This window comes from Parambassis ranga, chromosome 24 (assembly GCF_900634625.1).
Source record: "Parambassis ranga chromosome 24, fParRan2.1, whole genome shotgun sequence".
In the NCBI taxonomy this organism is placed as follows: Eukaryota; Metazoa; Chordata; class Actinopteri; family Ambassidae; genus Parambassis; species Parambassis ranga.
Genome location: NC_041043.1, coordinates 17,150,610 through 17,168,109, shown reverse-complemented (window position 1 = coordinate 17,168,109; position 17,500 = coordinate 17,150,610). Strand labels below are relative to the sequence as shown.

Below are 17,500 nucleotides of genomic sequence, written 5' to 3'. Positions count from 1 at the left end.
GGCTGTATGGGGAAGAGGAGTTTGCGTTTGCATTGCTCATGAGTAGCATTATATAAAAACTGTAGTATGAAGATGGCTAAGCTAGCTCATTTGGCTAATGGACTGCTAGCTACTTTACACCTTCTGCTAAACATGCAAACCAAACAGATGCTCGGCCTGTGAAGGCAGAAGATCTCAGAACTCTCCAGAACAAACGACGGCTGCCAGAAAATGATGAAGGCTGAGATGCTGCATCCACACAGAACGCCTTACATGTCCTCACCTGATAGCTCCACGGTTTCCCGGACAGCATCTCGGTGCACTGGAAGCCCGACGTCATACACTTCGCGGTGAAAGCGGTGCCTTCTGGGAAAAGCTCCATGTCGATGCTCTGCCCGAGGTCGATGAGGACGAGGCCGTGGTCCAGGCTTTCTGAATCAAAACACCTGTTCTCCAGGAACCTGAAAAACAAACAATAATTCAGCAGCGTGCTAAGACCAAGCAGCAGCTAAGAGCAGAAGCGGCCGCGAACCTCTCTCCGAGCAGGAAGTTGTCGGGTTTGATGTCGGCGTGGATGATGCGGACGCTGTGCAGCTGCTCCACCATGTGCAGGATACAGATGGTGAAGTACAGGACGAGCGGCTGAGGCATCACTTTGTCACTCAGGTTTCTGTAGATGTTCACGGCGTTCTGAAAGTGGCGGCACAGCAGGTCAGTGAAACGGGACACGAAGAATGGGGTGAGCATGTTTTTTAAGGTTTCTGAGGCGTGAACAGACCAGCAGGGTTCCGTAGCTGTGCAGCTCACCGAGCAGCACGCTGCCGTTGTGGAAGAGGTGGGCGGAGCGGATGCTGCTGTAGAGGTGACGGACGCCAGGCCGCAGGCGAGCGTCCAGCCGAGTGTTGATGTAAAACTCCCAGGGATTGGCTGGTTTCTGAACCTGCAGGGAAGACGCAGGCGCTGTCATCAAATCCCCAGTGTGACAGGGATTAAGCCAGAGCAATGTGTTTTTTGGTCAACTATTTAGGACCCAGCTAAAATCAGTCACATGACCTGTGACGTCATGGAAACATGTTAAAAACAGGTTATGGTTGGAGTGTGACGTGTCAGCGGTCACAGATTCTTCTCTGTCTCACCTTTAAAACCATCTTCTCTGAGGTCATGGGGTCAGTCGCCTGGTAAACTGTTGCAAACGCACCCTCGCCCAGAACGCAGTCGACCCGGAGGGACGCCCTTCCTGTCAGAGGGAAACAATCCAGACTTAAAAACGAAGCCTGCAGCCGCTGCGTTTAACCTGCAGAGGGCAGCAGCCCGTCTGGCCCTGCATCAGTCAACAGTCCTACATATCCATACACATAATTCAACAGAACTGGTTTGAGGTTTAGTTACTGTGTAGGTCAGAGAGAGATCAGTTTTTAGTTTTGATTGAGAGCTCAGGGTCCGACAGACAGAATACAGTGTTTAATGTCTGGAGGATCAGACACATTTAAACATGATGGACTCTGAGTCACACATGGGGCTCTGCGGCTCACCCATGCTGATGGTCATCTTTGGGGTGATGCTTGGGACTTTACACTGCCAGGTGATGCAGTGGGGGTGAGAGGTGAGGGGTGGGGAGAGCCTGGACAGCAGGGTGGAGATCAGAACGTCGTTCCAGGGATCAGACACCAGCTGGAGCGCTCCTCCTCTGGCTGCTGCTGAGTGGATACTGACATCGACATCCAGTCCTCTGTCTGGACTCATGTGTATGTCCACTGTGCCGGTCTGCATCGGGCTCATGGGCACATCAGCGCAGAGCTGCGGCGGCTCTGGACTCATGGGGACGTCCAGGATCTTGGCTGAAGAAATGTCTGCTTTCTTCGGCCGATGGGGACTCAGGAAAGCATCCAGATCAGGCTCCACTGTGGCCTCCAGGCTTGTGACAGCAAGCCAGTCTGGTTTGAGAGCAGATTCGGGACTCATGGGCACATCATAGACCGGCTTCCATGCTCGTTCCGGGCTGGCAGGCTTGTCCAAATCTTCCATGACCTCAAAGGGTTCAGTCCTGGCTGGGACCTGAGCAGCTGGTTTGGGAGGCTGCTCAGGGCTCGTGTACACTTGCCAGCCGGGTCCGGTTGTCCTGGAGGTGTCTGTGGGACCGAGCGTCTGGTCTCTGAAGGAGAGCGCGGCAGGAGCAGGGGGTTGCACCATGGTGATGGAGGAGGTGGTGAGGCAGTGCTGGGCCATGGCGAGCCCCTCGCCGACGATGGTGCCCTGACGCGCAGCGGACGGCACCAGCTGACTGATGGCTGTCTCAGAGAACTTGTCTTCACACGGACTCTGTTCCATGATGGGGCTGAAGAGGGAAAGAAGAGGGTTCATAACTTCTCAGCAATGTTACCTGCAAATTATTACAGTTAAACTTCCTACGTTTGCAGATTGGTTACCTGAGTTTTTTGGTCTGACGTCTGGTGAAAGCCCCGTCGTCGGCGCCATCGCCATTCTCTGGAGAGCAGATGGTTTACATTTAGACTTTATCTACAGAATAAAAGGTGTTACCGCCTGAATGGTTCAGTCTGTCTGAGGCACCTGGGTCCTGGTAGAAGTTCCCGCTGACAGGGGTCTTGTGTGCGAACGGAGTGGAGACGAACTGGGCCAGCATGGCGAAGTCTGTGGTGCTGTTGGGACAGGCTGCCAGCGAGTTGAGGGAGTTGTAGCGAGCGCCCCACATGGTGCTCTCATCCGGCATCAGGTCGGGAGGCGTGTCCTATCAGGAAGCAAAGGCCAGGTCAGGGCTGTTTATCTGACTCCGCCCACAAAACACAAACCTGCTGACGCTTGGTGCTCACATTCGGTTTTTGTGCCTTGGACATGGTGATTTCAGCCAGAGCCCTGGTGGTTTTGGACCGCTCAGGTGCAGAGGAGGCAGCAGTGCTGGACAGAAGGACAGAGGAGGTTTATGTGTTTACTGGGAAGCCATGATGACGCACTTTTACTGTGCACTAAGCTGGAGTCCATGTTTACCTGCAGTTTTCTTTGTCATTCTCATCCTCATATATGGTGAAAGGGGTCGCGGTAGGCAGCTTAGGTAACGATGGGATGCCTGCTGCAAACACAAAATGACAGTTTACACATCACACATGACAAATATATGCGAACATCAATGGACCCCTGCACACAGACTGCATAGAGTCAAAGCTGCTGCTTCCTCTTTCATAAACATCCATCCATCCAAACTCTGGACCCGCTTCGTCCTGCAGTGCAGGGTCACGGGGCCTGGAGCCTCTCCCAGCTATCTATGGGTGAGAGGCGGGGTCCACCCTGGACAGGGCCCCAGTCCATCACAGGGCAACACGCCGACAAACTCTCTCATACATATGTTTACCATATTTTGAGCATTCAGCCTCAGGCTCCTTCTCTGAGTGAAGGACGGACGTGTTGTTGAAGCGATCTTCTAGCAGAGTCGGGGCCTGGAACATGTCCATGATCACACCTGGGACAACACAACAGTCAATTTAAAGGCTAACAGAGCTACACAGCATGACACCGCACCATCCGTGATCCCTCTGAGTGACAGGAAATCTGTGCAGCCTCGTGCTCACCCAGCGCTTCCCGTGTGTTGACCGTGGGCGACGGCAGCACCCGTGACGGCGTGGCCTGAACAAAGCCCAGTGAATTGTTAGGAGTGATGTGAGACAGGTTATCTCCCTGTGACACTGAGACACACAGAGAGAAGGTGTGAGGACGTTCACCAAAGACTGAGGCCACACAGACTCATATGAACAGCAGGGAGACTTACAGTCGAGCTTCTCCTCGGGCTCAGCGGGCTGACTCACACCCCTGAAAGAACAACGTCCAATGAACAGAGTCTTTATTCAAGAAATTACCGGAACACATAGCAGACATCATGCATGAGGCTGAGGAGACTCACAGATGTGTGGCGCTGTGCTCTGCTGGTCGACAGTCGTCTGAGCCTCTGAGCTGAACCAGAGCGTCCTGGCAGAGAGCGTTCAGGACAGAGCTGCTGCTGTTTCTGTGGAGCGACACGTTCGCCTGCACAGAGCTGGCAGGCTGCAGAGTGGACTGATGCTGGACGACACCGTCTGTGGGGGCTGCAGCAGCAACAGAGGAGTGATGGGATACCTCTGAGCTGAGGGTGTTAGTGAGAGGATGAGGAAAGTCTGGGATGACAGCAGCCCCCTGGATGAAAGAAGGCTCAGTGTGTAATCTCAATCCCAGAGAGCGCCGGCTGCTCGGGTGGGTTGAGGGCCGAGGATGCCCAGCGGCCTGCTGGGAAGGAGCAGGATCCTGGCAGCGGGCCGTTTCTGCTGCAGACAGCTAGAGTGAAAATAATTCAACAGCAGATATTAACTCAAACGGTCCAGCGTCCTTTTCAGAGACACTTACTAAGGGGGACTGTCAGAATCTGCAGCCTCACCCTCGGAGCTGGAGCCTGGCCAGTGAAGGTCCCGCACACTTTCAGTTCCTCGTTAATTTTCTCCAGCAAACTTTTAATGCTCTTGATTTCTTCTTCCTCCGCCTTCAGCTTCTTCTCCACTACAAGCAAAAAGCAAAACGTTTCAAGTCTCAGGAAATAAATGCGTCACCATGTTACTTTGACTGTGATCGGCCTTACTGAGCTCTCTCTCCTCCTTCTCTTGTTTCTCCCGCAGTTTACAGAAGTACTTCTTTGCTCGGACCTCCTCGAAGCACAGTTCAGATCCTTCACACACGAGCTGCTCCGTCAGATATGCGGACACTGTCTGAATGGCGGAGTTGTGACTGGAGGAAATCGCACCTGAAGTCTCAGAGCGGGAAACTCTGGAGGACACGAAACAAGGACTCATCACATGACAGGAACTTCAGGAAGCATTGGGCGGATCTGTATAGACCAGTGTGTGTGTGCGCATGTGTTGGTCCAGTGTCTATAAGCCATCAATGCCTCTTACTATTATACATTATTACATATATGACTCCGCTTATCTTCTTGTTGATGTGATCAGCTGTGACCTCATAATCAAACTTATATAATATCATAATATGATCGTGTCACTTACGTTATGGTCATTTTAACTGTAGATGGTCCCGGCGGACAGTCCACAGACACCTGTAGCAAAGCACAAACCATTTTAGTTGAGATAACCCTGTATCGGTCCCCATTGGGAAAACCCTGGATTATTATTTATGTTATGATGTTGTTACCTTGGTCTGAGGTTCCTGGTGTGACACCATCTGACTGGTTAACTGAGAGCTCTGCAGAGGGTTTAGACTTCCTGCTTTGTAAAATATCATCATAATTAACAACTACAGATAATATTAATGAAAGAAGTTAAATATTAATATACCTGACACTGGCACCTGACTCCTGGCTCTTGCTTGAAACTGCCTGCAGATCAAAATGGTTACCACAGTCAATACCTCTGTATGATCAATGCATCCAGCTGGTGAACAGATGTACAGCAGGTGTTCCTTTGTTTGTACCTGTATTCATGGAGAACGGTGTCAGCGGGCTGGGCTTGGTTCTCCACTGCTTTCTGGTACACGGCCTCAGCCTGTTCATTCACCCCCCTCTGTTCAAACTGCTGCGCCCAGGCCACATACAGGGCAGCCGTCCTGGTGCCCACGCCTTTGCTGAAGATGTGACTGTACAGCATGATGGGATCTGAGTAATATCTCGCCTGTGAGAGGAAATCAGAGTGAGTTTCTCAGGTGAAAACCGTTTCTGGTCATGTGACCGCTGCAGAAGAATGGAACTCTTTTACTGGAACTTACACATTTGATGCAGTGTTTCACATATCTGATATCATTGGCATATCGCTCCACATTTAAAAACCTCTGAACGAGAGCGTCAAAGACCAGCCACATGTCACTGCTGCTGTCCGCGGGCAGAGTCTGCTCCAGGTACTCCACAAACCTGGAAACAAACAGGAAGCAGTGCATTCAGTGCTGCAAGCTTTCAGTCATCTCTGCACAAAACATGGCGGACACATAAAAGTGCAAAGTGTACAGACATGTCTGAGGACAAAGGAAATGAATTTAATCTGCTAAGAGCAAATGTAACACTGCTCAACAGGAAACACCTATGGATGGACAGTAAATAACTGCAGGGAAACACTCTGACAGGAAAAAAATGTTAAAAATCAAATATTCTCAGCAGCCTCCTACACATTTGTTTATTAAGCAGCCTACACCCCTAAAGGATGAGTTCCACCAGGACTTTAAAGGTTTCAGATTGTTACTTAAAGACTTAAGTGAACGGACAAACACCGTGATGACAGGCCCGTGTCACTGATGCAGGCTTGTTGTAGCTTTGCATCGTTCTAACAGCATCAGCTAAAGCATGAACTCACTTGTCCCATGGATCCAGAGGGTCGTCTCCTGAGTACGAGCTGAAGCTCTGTTCAAACCGCCTACAAAGGAGAATAAAGCGGTTAATTAAAGGCCAGTATCTTGTCTAAAGTCACGTCTTTCATAAACTATCTGTATCACAGCGCTTTATTTACTGTTGTGCTCACGCTAGCAGTAAGCTAGCATCGGCTAACGGGCGTTACATTGTGACTTACTGTAAACTCGCAGCGATGTCCATTTCGGTTTAAACGAAACAAAAAGGTCCTTTTAACGAACAGTAACTTGACCTGAATGCTAAATATATTTGATTTGACTTTCACGAGTGCATTTTCCTACAAAGACTGCGCCGTCAGCTTCGCCTCGGTCCTCCCAGCGATTCTGTTTCTGTTACATTTGAAATTTCGTGTTCAGCTAATAGCCAATCACGGCGCGTTAAAAAGTGTCGTCACCGTTGAAGGCGTGGCTTTTGGACTCGCCGTGAAGCGCTATTGGCTGAGCGCGACACTCAAACCCAGAGCCTATCGATCCGCTCAAAGCCAATTATTTAGTGAATATGGGAAAAAAACTAATTAATAATTTTATATTTATTAAATTTACATAAATTATTAAAAATATTTATGTTTATATATATATATATATATATATATATATATATATATATATATATATATATATATATATATATATATATATATATATATAGTATGTATATATGTCCCAACTCTATCTGGATATAAATTGCACTTCAATTATTTCCTTTGGGTATCCCTTCATATGTTAATATGAGATATAATATCTAATTATTAAACATACATTTATTAACAGAAAACTCTACAATAAAATAAAGTGCTCACAGAAAACTTTTCAATAAAGGATATTATTCTGTTCCATTAGTGATGATCTATCAGAGATCAATGACTGGGATTTTGTCGGGATGTCAGCCATCTATTAAATTATCATATTCTATTCGAAATTGTTCAAATTAAGGAAAAAAATTCAAATAATAGCTGTATGGGTAATGAGTATAAAATGTGCATTGTGTTTAATAAAGAAAAGGACTGAATTGTTAATATGACATAGATTTGTAGATGTAGGTATTACATTACTGAAGATTACTCCAACATTCCCTTTTACACAAACTTTAAAACAAACTCAGAGCAAGATCAACTAGGAAAGGGCATTTCCTGAAGAAAATGCAAGTTTGATTGCTGCCGCTGAAACGTTGCTGTGAACGCTGATCTGATTTACTGGAGAATCAGAGCAATTCAGAGCTGTGTGTCAGCCTGTCACCATGGTAACAGCAGAGGAGACCTCAGAAACCACTCCAACTTTGAGAGCCTGGCGTGCGGAAACGATTCGGAATTAGAAAATTCTGAATACAAGTTTGATAGAGCAGCATCTGATGAGCGTTTTAAGACTAAACTGGAGTCTGTAGCTTGAAATTTGTAGAAGTAGGAGATACATTTGGCAGATGACCCTCGTTGAAGGGCTCTCTCATAGACTCCCATGTTAAAAATGACACCGACATTGCTTAATATTTGAAAAACTATAATTTTTGGAAAAGAAACTTTGATAACATTTTGATAGTTGAATGGCTGAAATCGGTCAATGTATGCTGAAGACACGCTGCGCCAAAAAACATACAGAAGAAGAAGAAGAAGAAAGGTGAAGAACAAGCGTTTGGTTGCCTAGCAACAATCAAACAAAACATGCTTTCCTTGTTGTTCATCTCTTTGCCTGATGGTAGATTGTGATAAATGAGTTGTTGAGTTTTTGGAAAACATTGCATTTTGCATTTTATGTAAACAAATGTAAATGTTGCGGTCGTTGTAAGTGTGAAATGCAGCTTGGTTTTTGAGACAGATTATTTATTGTATGTGTAATTTAAATTTAATCTCAGTTGGCCGGAAGTGCTCCGGCAGCCCGTGAGGATCACTTTAAGAAACCCCGTACATGCAGAAGAGAAGCAGAGCTCGCGACGTTACGTAGCCGCCATTTTATTTCACCGGGAGTAAAGCGTCAACCTGAAAAGCACCGGCGTGGATATAATTCTACATTCTAAGCACCTTTGACTCGGCGGATCAGCGTCGTGCAGCCTATTTTAGATTCGCATGGTATGTACACCGTGAAAAGACCACGTGATTATTTGTTGTTGTTGATGTTGATGATGCTCCGTGCATGCTAACGCTGGATGCGCTGCACAGCCGGCTGCTGCTAGCAACACAGCGGCTCGTTCACACGGCCACCCGGCATTTTGAGAAACGGGGGCCGCTTTCACTGGTTACACACACGCCGTATCCACTGCTAATGTGCAACACATTTCCCCAAACGTCGGTTACCGGAAGTGACTTGTGTCTGACAGTTGTTCTGTTCACGTTAGCTTATTTTCGTTTTGCACGTCCATGCGCGCGGCAGTGCAGTGGGCCTGCGAACTGCACGAGCCAGCGCTGTTAGCCAACAGGAGCTAACAGAGGCGTGGTGGATGTGTACGAAAACATGCTGATTTTAATCGATTATGACGGATCGGGCTGTTATGTTGTTCAGTGTCAGGTTTGGAGCGACCCTCCCGCCGCCGGTCAGTGCACAGCTCCTGCCGTAAACCTGCCCGAACGCGCCGCCGATGTGTTGTTTCGGTTTCATAATTGCGACCACAGCAGCTTCATATCACGTTACAGTTTGTACACTGTCTTCAACGCTGTGGCGCCAAACTGCAGCTGATGTGTCCGCACAGTGAGTGCAGTGATGTGGTAACTGCTGTGATGTCCTCCGCACAGATGTCTGGAGACATGGCCACAGATCATGTAAATGGGAACGGCACGGAGGAACCGATGGACACGACGGCAGCGGTGACCCACTCGGAACACTTTCAGGCTTTACTGGAAGCTGGGTTATCTCAGAAGGTTTCTGAGAAGCTAGATGAGCTTTATGTAGCAGGTAAGAAAGGTTTTGCTGTCCCCCTTTCTAAACGTGTGGTTGGTTTCATTTTCTCTTGTAGCCTCGCAGTCAGCTGTTGTTTACATTGACTGCGACCTCTGTTTTGATCTGTTGAATAGTGCAGTGATGGATCTTAACTACTTGACTAATTACACCATGGCTCTTGTTTAATTGTCAGTTTTAACTTGTTCATTGTTTTAGGCATGGTATAACTAGCAATATAGACACAGCTGGAAAACACTTAAAAGGCCTTTATGTGTTATTTCTCTGAGTGCCATTCTTGCAAAAGAACTTCTGATTTAGCCTAAACCATAAGTTCATGTACGTCAGATCAATAGGTGTCAGATTTCTGTGATGCATCACAACAAATGTGTAAAAATATTTTGTAAGAAACAATGTTAAATGGGTGGCTGGGACAGAGAAGCTGCCGACAGATGGAGTAAGACGTTGCTCATTTCTTTTAACAAGAAGTCACCAGATCTTTTTGTTGGTAATTGTTTGGCGTTGGAAATTCAGACGCTGCTTCTCTGTAGTATTGGTGGATAAAAGTGAAGACGGAGGTAAACGAGTCATATTAACAGGACAGAGGAAAGCGCTCAAAAAGGGATGAGTTGCTGGTCATCTCTGTTCCTCCGTCAGATCGCCCGCTAGGGATACTAAACATCAACATGGACTTCCTAATTACATCTATATAGATAAGATGTTTTATGTAGCTTTCCTTCAAAGCTCATCCTTTGTGCATATCACTTAGTTACAGTAGATCGCTCAGGACTAATCATGCTCTGAAGTCTTGAGTATTGATTGAATCGCTCCACCACAATGGCTTCAGGGAAGGATATACTGAAGCCAGCTGGCAGAAACAATAGAGCAGCTGTCCGACCACAACAGGTGAACTGTAACAAAGAGCTTATCAGTGTGTGCTTTCAAAGAAGTGGCCGCAGATGCTGATTGTGAGAGCTGTCAGACTGCTGTGTCGGCTGTGTATGTGTTGAGGTGTGCTGCTTTTCTCAGGGTTGTTGTTTAACTTGAAACTTAGCAGTGTGTGTCGTTGTAAAGTATAGGCACACGTAATAATGGAAGCAGAGTATATTTAGGGCTTTCTACCTTCCGCTGCTTGTTTTCCTCCCCCTTTGGTTCTTTCCGGTGCAGATCAATCAGTAATAAGCCTCTATTGCAACTGCTTCATAGCTGCATGAGTCACCCAGTCTCTGTGCGCCATATGAACAATTTTATATTCTCTCTATTTTCAGGCCTTGTAGCACATAGTGACCTCGACGAAAGAGCAATTGAAGCTTTGAAAGAATTCAATGAGGAAGGAGCCCTGCAAGTACTTGTCCAGTTTAAAGAAAGCGATCTGTCACATGTGCAAGTAGGATGAATTTATATCGCTTCACAAAAGTTTAATTTCGTCATTGTTCCTCGTGATAAAGGGGATAAGGACCCAGGGTTTCTGACACGATGGTTCCCCTTTCAGAACAAAAGTGCCTTTCTCTGTGGGGTAATGAAGACGTACAGGCAGAGAGAGAAGCAAGGGACGAAAGTGTCCGATTCCACTAAAGGACCAGACGAGGCTAAAATCAAGGAGCTCCTGGACAGAACCAACTACACACTTGATGTCACGACCGGCCAGCGGAAGTATGGCGGGCCCCCACCGGAGGATGTGTACGTAGGGCCCCAACCCACAGTAGGAACAGAGGTATGCTTTTCAAATTCAACAACAGAATAACCAGGTGCTAAATTCTTTTCATTTGATTCTTCTTTATTATATGTTTCTTTTTAAGTATTTAACAGTGTGGCTTATTTTGCACATCACTTGAAATGAAAAAATGTCATCTCCTCCTCCAGATATTTGTTGGAAAGATTCCCCGTGACCTGTTCGAAGATGAGCTGGTTCCTCTCTTTGAGAAGGCGGGGCCTATCTGGGACCTCAGGTTAATGATGGACCCACTCAGTGGCCTGAACAGGGGCTACGCCTTTGTCACATTCTGCACTAAAGAAGCAGCCCAAGAGGCCGTCAAGCTGGTGAGTCCGTCAAAAGTACAGTGTTGGGCAGGCAGATTTTCTCTTGTTGGAACGTTGCAGTAATGATCTTACCAACATGGTGGTGTTGTTTAGCAGCCAGGTAACATGTCGGTGCAGAATGAGTTCACGCACTTCAGACTTGAAAGGTTTCCAGCATACAAATGAAAACTTGCAGCTTCATTCTTTCTGCAGGCTGTTTAATCATTTGGTTTTAATATGAGCAGTGATCATGTTCGTGTCGTATATTTTTTGTTCCTTACAGTGTAATAATCATGAGATTCGCCCTGGCAAGCACATCGGAGTCTGTATATCTGTTGCCAACAACAGGCTATTCGTTGGCTCGATTCCGAAGAGTAAAACAAAGGAGCAGATTGTTGAAGAGTTCGCAAAAGTCACAGGTGAGTTTTCCACATTTCTAAGAGTTTGTTGTGCTTCCTACTGTTGACCTGTGCTCCTCACTTCATACTAACCTGAGACATGTTTTCCCTCCTTTGTCCAGAGGGCCTCACTGACGTCATCCTGTACCACCAACCCGATGACAAAAAGAAGAACCGAGGCTTCTGCTTCCTGGAGTACGAAGACCACAAAACAGCTGCTCAGGCCCGCCGTCGGCTAATGAGTGGCAAGGTGAAGGTTTGGGGAAACGTGGTGACGGTGGAGTGGGCTGATCCCATCGAAGACCCTGATCCAGAAGTCATGGCCAAGGTGAGCTTCAGAAATTGAGTCGTGATAAAAAGAAAAACTCTAAAAAAAACCTGAAGTCTGACACGGTCTGTCCATGTTGCAGGTGAAGGTTTTATTTGTCAGAAACCTTGCCAACAGTGTCACAGAGGAAATCCTGGAGAAGGCTTTCAGTCAGTTTGGCAAACTGGAGCGAGTTAAGAAGCTCAAAGACTACGCCTTCATTCACTTCGAGGAGCGGGACGGTGCAGTGAAGGTACTGCACTTTTACTGAAATGTCAGTGTGCACTTCTGTCTGTCATTAAATGTCATCTCGTGCTCCTATTTGTTTTGGTTTTCTTTCCTCAGGCGTTGGAAGAAATGAACGGAAAGGAGCTGGAGGGAGAGCCGATTGAGATTGTTTTTGCCAAACCACCAGATCAGAAGAGGAAGGAGCGTAAAGCGCAGAGACAAGCAGCCAAAACACAAATGTAAGAAACGTCCCATCAGGAAGTGTTGGGTCAATGTTGTGGTCGTCGCCTTGTTGTTGTGTTCTTATGCTGCTGCGTCTTTGTCTCAGGTATGATGACTATTACTACTACCCTCCCCCTCCCCACATGCCTCCACCTGTCAGAGGCCGGGGAAGGGGCGGCAACCGGGGTGGCTACGCGTACCCCCCAGACTTCTATGGTTATGAGGACTACTATGACTACTATGGCTATGACTATCACAACTACCGTGGCGGTTATGAGGACCCGTACTACGGGTATGACGACTTCCAGGCCCCGAGCCGGGGGCGGGGCGGCAACAGGGGCGCTCGGGGAGGAGCCTCACCAGCCAGAGGACGCGGCGGCGCAGGGGCACCCAGAGGCCGGGCCAACTTCTCCCAGCGTGGCGGTCCCGGACCAGGCCGTGGAGGACGGGGTGCAAGAGGAGGTGTGCAGCCAAGAGGGCGAGGAGGGGTACGTGGTGCGCGGGGTGGCCGCGGTGGAAATGTAGGAGGAAAGCGCAAAGCTGATGGGTACAACCAGCCAGATTCCAAGCGTCGCCAGACCAATAATCAGAACTGGGGCTCTCAACCCATTGCTCAGCAACCGCTCCAAGGTGGTGACCATTCTGGTAACTATTCCGGTTACAAATCTGACAACCAGGAATTTTATCAGGATTCTTTTGGGCAACAGTGGAAGTAAACCCCGTAGGGCTTTGATAACAAAATACGTGTTTTTGTTTTTGTCTTTTTATTTAGAGACTTGATCTGATTGGCCCTCAATCCCATACGGTTGCCTGCATTTTTTTTTCTCTCCTCAAAATTGGTGACATCTGGCAAGATCTTTTTGTACATATTTTAATAATCCGCTTGGACTCGAACCGTAGTCACACTCCCACCTGTTTCTGGCGAACTGGTTTCTTTTTTTCCTTTGTTTTTTAAGATGGTCATTTAAACGATTTTCCAGAACGTTTGAGAAAAAAAAAAAAAAGAAACAAAAAACAATTTTTAGATGCGATTATGTGCTCGAGCTGTCTATTTGGCTATAGCTTTATGTATGTTTTTAGAGATTCTGGTTTCCATGTTTTAAGTAGCTAACAGCAACAAAGCATATGTCTCCTAAACATGTATTTAAAAACAAATGAAAATACAATTTGTATTGTCACAAAGTAATGCGTGTCTTGTTATTGAAAAGAAAAAAAAGGACCGTCGTAGTCCTATTTTTTGGCTTTACATTTTGGCTTGTATTCTTTGCTGTTTGTCTGCTTTAATAAACATACACGCACACGTGTACAAAACTTCAAATTGTGTTGCAAATTCATGTTTCGGCAAATTCTCTCTTCAAATTGCCTTCAAATTTAAGGCTCCTTGTGGAAGAAAATGGACTAAAGGTTTGCCCATGTTGGCCACATGCTACAGTGTCACCTTTGCATGCCATCAAATTCCAAATCACCTACTTCTATAGTCGGCATCTCTGTACGTGCAGTGACATACTTCATCCTTATGAGTTCCTCTCATGTCCAAAAAACATAAATGTTTCACAAATTGGTGTCTAAATTCACTGTCAGTGCAGCGTCAGGACGAAGCCCCGCCCCCCACACACACACACGTCTGTCATACAAGACCCTGTGTTACTAGTGGAGGGGGGGGGGAGTAAAAGCACAATTTGATCGTATCTCAAAGTGAAGCTTTTCCTTGTCCCAGAAGGATCTACCTAGCTGTTGACGGCCTGGATACTAATCTTTGCATGTTGATCTGGAGGTTTGACGTTGTGCTGTGGGAGCAGTCTGCCATGCATGTCTCGCTTTATGTTTGCTTCTCTAGATCTAATGGCTGCTCTTTAACCCTCTGCTGCACCTCAGTGTTCAGTCCTATGACTTGAGCCAGCTGCTTGTCGTCCTCTTGGAGCATTGACATGTGCATGTTAACGCCAGAGGGCGCTCTGTCTTCTAATGTATGCAGATTCATGTGTTACACACTCGTCCCTCTGCAGTTAACACTGTGTTTGTGAGGGACTCAGCAGTGTGTATGTGTTTGTGTAGCTGTGATGCCATCCTGTTTTCCATTGTCTAATTGCTTCCTTTTGTTACCCGACTAGCAGGGCAAAGGGGTCGAGGCCGGTCCTGACGCGTCGCTATGAAGACTGACCAGCGTGTGGCGGCACACACCGCAGGCTGCCGGTGGATGGAACGGTAAGGTCACTCCAGCCTTTTGAGGAGCAGAGCCATGTTTGAAGCCCCCTCCCCCCCTCAGATCCACCACCTGAGACTTGCTGCGTACGGAGTCCCTGACGGAACCTCTGGAAGATGCTTTGCACTTTTTGTTTTACTCTGAAGTTTGGAGTGGTTCAGCTGAACTTCATGCTTTTTGTTTGACGTTACGATGGACTAGACGAGATAATCGGTGATTATTGGTGTTGAGGTGTGTGCGTGTGAAGGTCGGGCATTCCAGGACAACGGTTCGTTAACTACCTCTGTTTTGTGGACACGCTGGCTCTGGCCCCTTTTTGTACTTGAGGAAACTGAACCAGGGGTTAACCTCCAGCGCCACCCTGACCCCACCACCTCCACCTCAGAGGTTTTTAGGTGCTGCAGCTGCCGTCAGCTGGTCCTCCTGAAACGAGCCTGAACAAGCCTTGCTGTCTTTACAAGTGAACTGAGCGATGATGTCGTTGACGGACAGAAAAGGTTTTGTAATTTTTTTTTGTAATTTTCATTTTTGTGTAAAATTGAAAATGCCTGAAAACCACAGTCATCCTTTGTCTTCTGCAGGATTAGGGCTGCTGGGGCAGGAATCGTGGCTTTAATCTCAGAGTTCTGATTTTAATTTTAGGATTCTGGCTCTTTAATCTCGGGATTCTTTTTCTCATCAGAATTCAGAGATTAAAGAGTTGGAAAAAAAGCTTTCTTCAGTGGCCCTAATCCTGCTCCACGGTCTTCCATGCTGGGACGGCTCGTCTTTTAACGTTCTGTTTTACATTCACTGCTGTGTGTGGATGTGTTTGTGGACATGTGTGACCTCTGACATCCACTGAAGCTGCATCTGTTTGGTGTGAACATGAATTTTCTTCAGCTCAAACTCAAAAGCATGACAATACATTTCACGTTGTAGACTGACTATCAAACCATGTATGTGGTGACAAATGTTTCTGTAATCTGGTGTTAATTCATGTCTGTTCATTGTCCAGAAAATGTAAATGTTGATTTTTTTTAAAGGAGACAATCCATCTTTAAACATTGGAACTGTCAAAGACGACAGAAGCCGGTGATGTACGCTGCGTTTAGGGCATGGTGCCGGGAGTTCACTGACTAACTTCTGGAGAACTGTGCAGAATTAGTTCTTCTCTTTGTGTTTATCTGCTGATTCTATCAAAACACACTGAGCATGGTCCCTGAATGCAGCACACAAACATGTTGCTGCCGTTGTAAACAGATGTGAGCAGCTGCTGCTTTTGTGTGCGACTCTGGGGCTGTAGTGTGAGTTTACATCGACGTAAACACAGTTTTCATCCCAGTTAAGGAGCACACCAGCTGTGACTCCTGAATAATTGTAAGCTGGCAGGCAGTGTGTGGATTCATTTTCAACCAGTGCTACATTCAGCAGCTGCAGGCATGATGCTCAAAGATGGATCTGTGCACCACGGGAGCAGGAAAATGATGCATTCAGGCTCACTGTAAAGCAAAGGTTTCTAATTCCCCACACATCCTGTTGACATTCTTCTGCAATGAAGGGTTTGCAAGGTATTGTGGGAAATGTAGGACAGCACAGGGTTCAGGTGCTGCAGCATGCCCTGTACATCACAGAGAGGTGCTTCTGTGTTGATGGTGGATTCCTCTTTTAAGCTCCTTTTAAACGTTTGTTGTCGCCTTTTGTGACGTTTACCCTAAGACACTTTGTTTTGGATCTTAAGCGTTCTTCCAGTTCAGAAAGGATTGTTCATCCTCCTTTTACCTGGTCGTGAAAAAGAGCCATTTTTTTCATACTTAGTTATTGATTTTTTTTTTGCTAACCAAGTGTGTTTGCAGTCTTGCAAATGAAATGTTTTATACTGTACAGCGAGGCGAGTTAAACCTATTTTTCTAATAAAGTTATTGACTTTGAACATGGTTGATGTTTGTGTCTTCAATATGTGGTGACGTTGGTATGCTCTCACATGCTCTCATTTCCAGTTACAGACAGACAGATGTGGATCATTGGTCCCAGGCGTTGGCCTGCTGAACACGGTAACAGCACATGACGTCAGAAATCATTGGATTCAAACATTTACAAACCACAGAACCTTCAAATAAAACTCGTTTTTATATGATCACTTTGAAAGGTTGAAGGTCAGATCATGCCTGTCTCTGCAAATTTACCAAAACAAATGGATCACCCTCCCGGAAGTGACGTAGTTAGGGTTGCCAGGTTTGATGGATAAACACCGTGTGTGTTCACACTTCAGAGAGATGATGTTTGATCATCCCGTGGCCCTGAAGCGGGGTCAGGATGTTTAATCCTCAGGATCAATGTCTCAGCTGCCGTGTGGATTAAAGGACACGACGAGCAGCAGTGCTCCCCTCTCCTCTCCTCGTGTTTATTTAACACATTCATCATCTATGATCACAACTCATGTGATCATGGTGCTCGGCCATGCTTTAATATTTCCTGTGCCCTCAGTGTAAACTGTTAAAATTGGATCTGTTTGCCATGTAATCCCATTAAAGCAGCGTTCAGGGGGCGGGATTACGTGTTTCGGCGCAGACCTGGCAACCCGCGGCCGGATTAGAAACAGTCTGGGTTCAGGAAGTCTGTCGGACTTTCAAAAGTGGCAAACATGGAGTAAGAACTTGTTGCAGGAGCGGACAGTGACCTGGATCTGGGACGGGCCCGACCCGCGGTGGAGAACCGAGCCTGTGGATAAGATGTGTTTGATCACATGAGGGAGTCGCCTGAAGTTCTGTGTCTGTAAACATATCTATGCTAACCGTTAGCTAGCAGCAGCGCCGGGGCTGAACGTCTCCCACACTGAGGTGAGCTGTGGATGACGTCACTGTGAGTGGATGTGGATGAACCGTGTTGTGAGGGACGGTGTTCTGTTCTGTGTTCCGCGGT

At 46.8% G+C, this 17,500-nt stretch overlaps 3 protein-coding genes across 14 annotated transcripts in view; 2 read left to right on the top strand and 1 right to left on the bottom strand.

Annotated features, from left to right (window-relative positions):
• bub1 (BUB1 mitotic checkpoint serine/threonine kinase) overlaps positions 1 to 6,684 on the bottom strand; it is a 7,293-nt gene extending 609 nt beyond the window's left edge. The window contains exons 1-22 of one of the 4 annotated variants that reach the window (XM_028396810.1): positions 6,522 to 6,684; positions 6,309 to 6,368; positions 5,731 to 5,872; positions 5,440 to 5,636; positions 5,304 to 5,344; positions 5,161 to 5,234; positions 5,016 to 5,065; positions 4,595 to 4,779; positions 4,397 to 4,515; positions 3,890 to 4,296; positions 3,758 to 3,798; positions 3,561 to 3,674; positions 3,344 to 3,451; positions 2,983 to 3,064; positions 2,808 to 2,892; positions 2,548 to 2,725; positions 2,406 to 2,463; positions 1,512 to 2,314; positions 1,116 to 1,216; positions 758 to 919; positions 512 to 669; positions 263 to 440 (exon numbers count right to left, since the gene is read on the bottom strand). In XM_028396810.1, coding sequence (XP_028252611.1) covers positions 263 to 440; positions 512 to 669; positions 758 to 919; positions 1,116 to 1,216; positions 1,512 to 2,314; positions 2,406 to 2,463; positions 2,548 to 2,725; positions 2,808 to 2,892; positions 2,983 to 3,064; positions 3,344 to 3,451; positions 3,561 to 3,674; positions 3,758 to 3,798; positions 3,890 to 4,296; positions 4,397 to 4,515; positions 4,595 to 4,779; positions 5,016 to 5,065; positions 5,161 to 5,234; positions 5,304 to 5,344; positions 5,440 to 5,636; positions 5,731 to 5,872; positions 6,309 to 6,368; positions 6,522 to 6,544 — 3,366 coding nt within the window. In that variant the 5' untranslated portion in view covers positions 6,545 to 6,684. The remainder of the gene's footprint in view (positions 1 to 262; positions 441 to 511; positions 670 to 757; positions 920 to 1,115; positions 1,217 to 1,511; positions 2,315 to 2,405; positions 2,464 to 2,547; positions 2,726 to 2,807; positions 2,893 to 2,982; positions 3,065 to 3,343; positions 3,452 to 3,560; positions 3,675 to 3,757; positions 3,799 to 3,889; positions 4,297 to 4,396; positions 4,516 to 4,594; positions 4,780 to 5,015; positions 5,066 to 5,160; positions 5,235 to 5,303; positions 5,345 to 5,439; positions 5,637 to 5,730; positions 5,873 to 6,308; positions 6,369 to 6,521) is intronic. The other 3 variants (XM_028396811.1, XM_028396812.1, XM_028396813.1) reach the window with 3 other exon arrangements.
• A 1,577-nt stretch (positions 6,685 to 8,261) lies between these two features.
• Positions 8,262 to 16,467, top strand: LOC114428434 (heterogeneous nuclear ribonucleoprotein Q). Of its 5 annotated transcripts, none has more exons than XM_028396841.1 (11): positions 8,262 to 8,420; positions 9,081 to 9,240; positions 10,491 to 10,609; positions 10,715 to 10,936; positions 11,086 to 11,262; positions 11,525 to 11,660; positions 11,762 to 11,967; positions 12,050 to 12,199; positions 12,292 to 12,413; positions 12,503 to 13,041; positions 14,511 to 16,467. In XM_028396841.1, the coding sequence occupies exons 1-11, from the start codon at positions 8,418 to 8,420 to the stop codon at positions 14,534 to 14,536; spliced, it is 1,860 nt and encodes a 619-aa protein (XP_028252642.1). In that variant the 5' UTR covers positions 8,262 to 8,417; the 3' UTR covers positions 14,537 to 16,467. The 5 variants fall into 5 exon arrangements, with proteins under 5 accessions (XP_028252642.1, XP_028252641.1, XP_028252640.1 ...); XM_028396840.1 differs by having other exon boundaries at positions 14,508 to 16,467; XM_028396843.1 differs by having other exon boundaries at positions 8,263 to 8,420; positions 12,503 to 12,884.
• Positions 16,468 to 17,158: 691 nt separating this feature from the next.
• Positions 17,159 to 17,500, top strand: part of LOC114428425 (sorting nexin-14-like) — an 11,595-nt gene continuing 11,253 nt past the window's right edge. For all 5 annotated transcript variants that reach the window (XM_028396823.1, XM_028396819.1, XM_028396822.1 and 2 more), the window contains exon 1: positions 17,159 to 17,418. The gene's annotated coding sequence lies outside the window, so the exon portion shown is untranslated. The remainder of the gene's footprint in view (positions 17,419 to 17,500) is intronic.

What these genes read in the sequence shown, in the direction of transcription:
- LOC114428434 (XM_028396839.1), top strand. An exon ending in GCGATCTGTCACATGTGCAA is followed by an intron (nt 10,610 to 10,714) that starts GTAGGATGAATT and finishes TTCCCCTTTCAG; the next exon opens with AACAAAAGTGCCTTTCTCTG. An exon ending in CCCAAGAGGCCGTCAAGCTG is followed by an intron (nt 11,263 to 11,524) that starts GTGAGTCCGTCA and finishes TGTTCCTTACAG; the next exon opens with TGTAATAATCATGAGATTCG.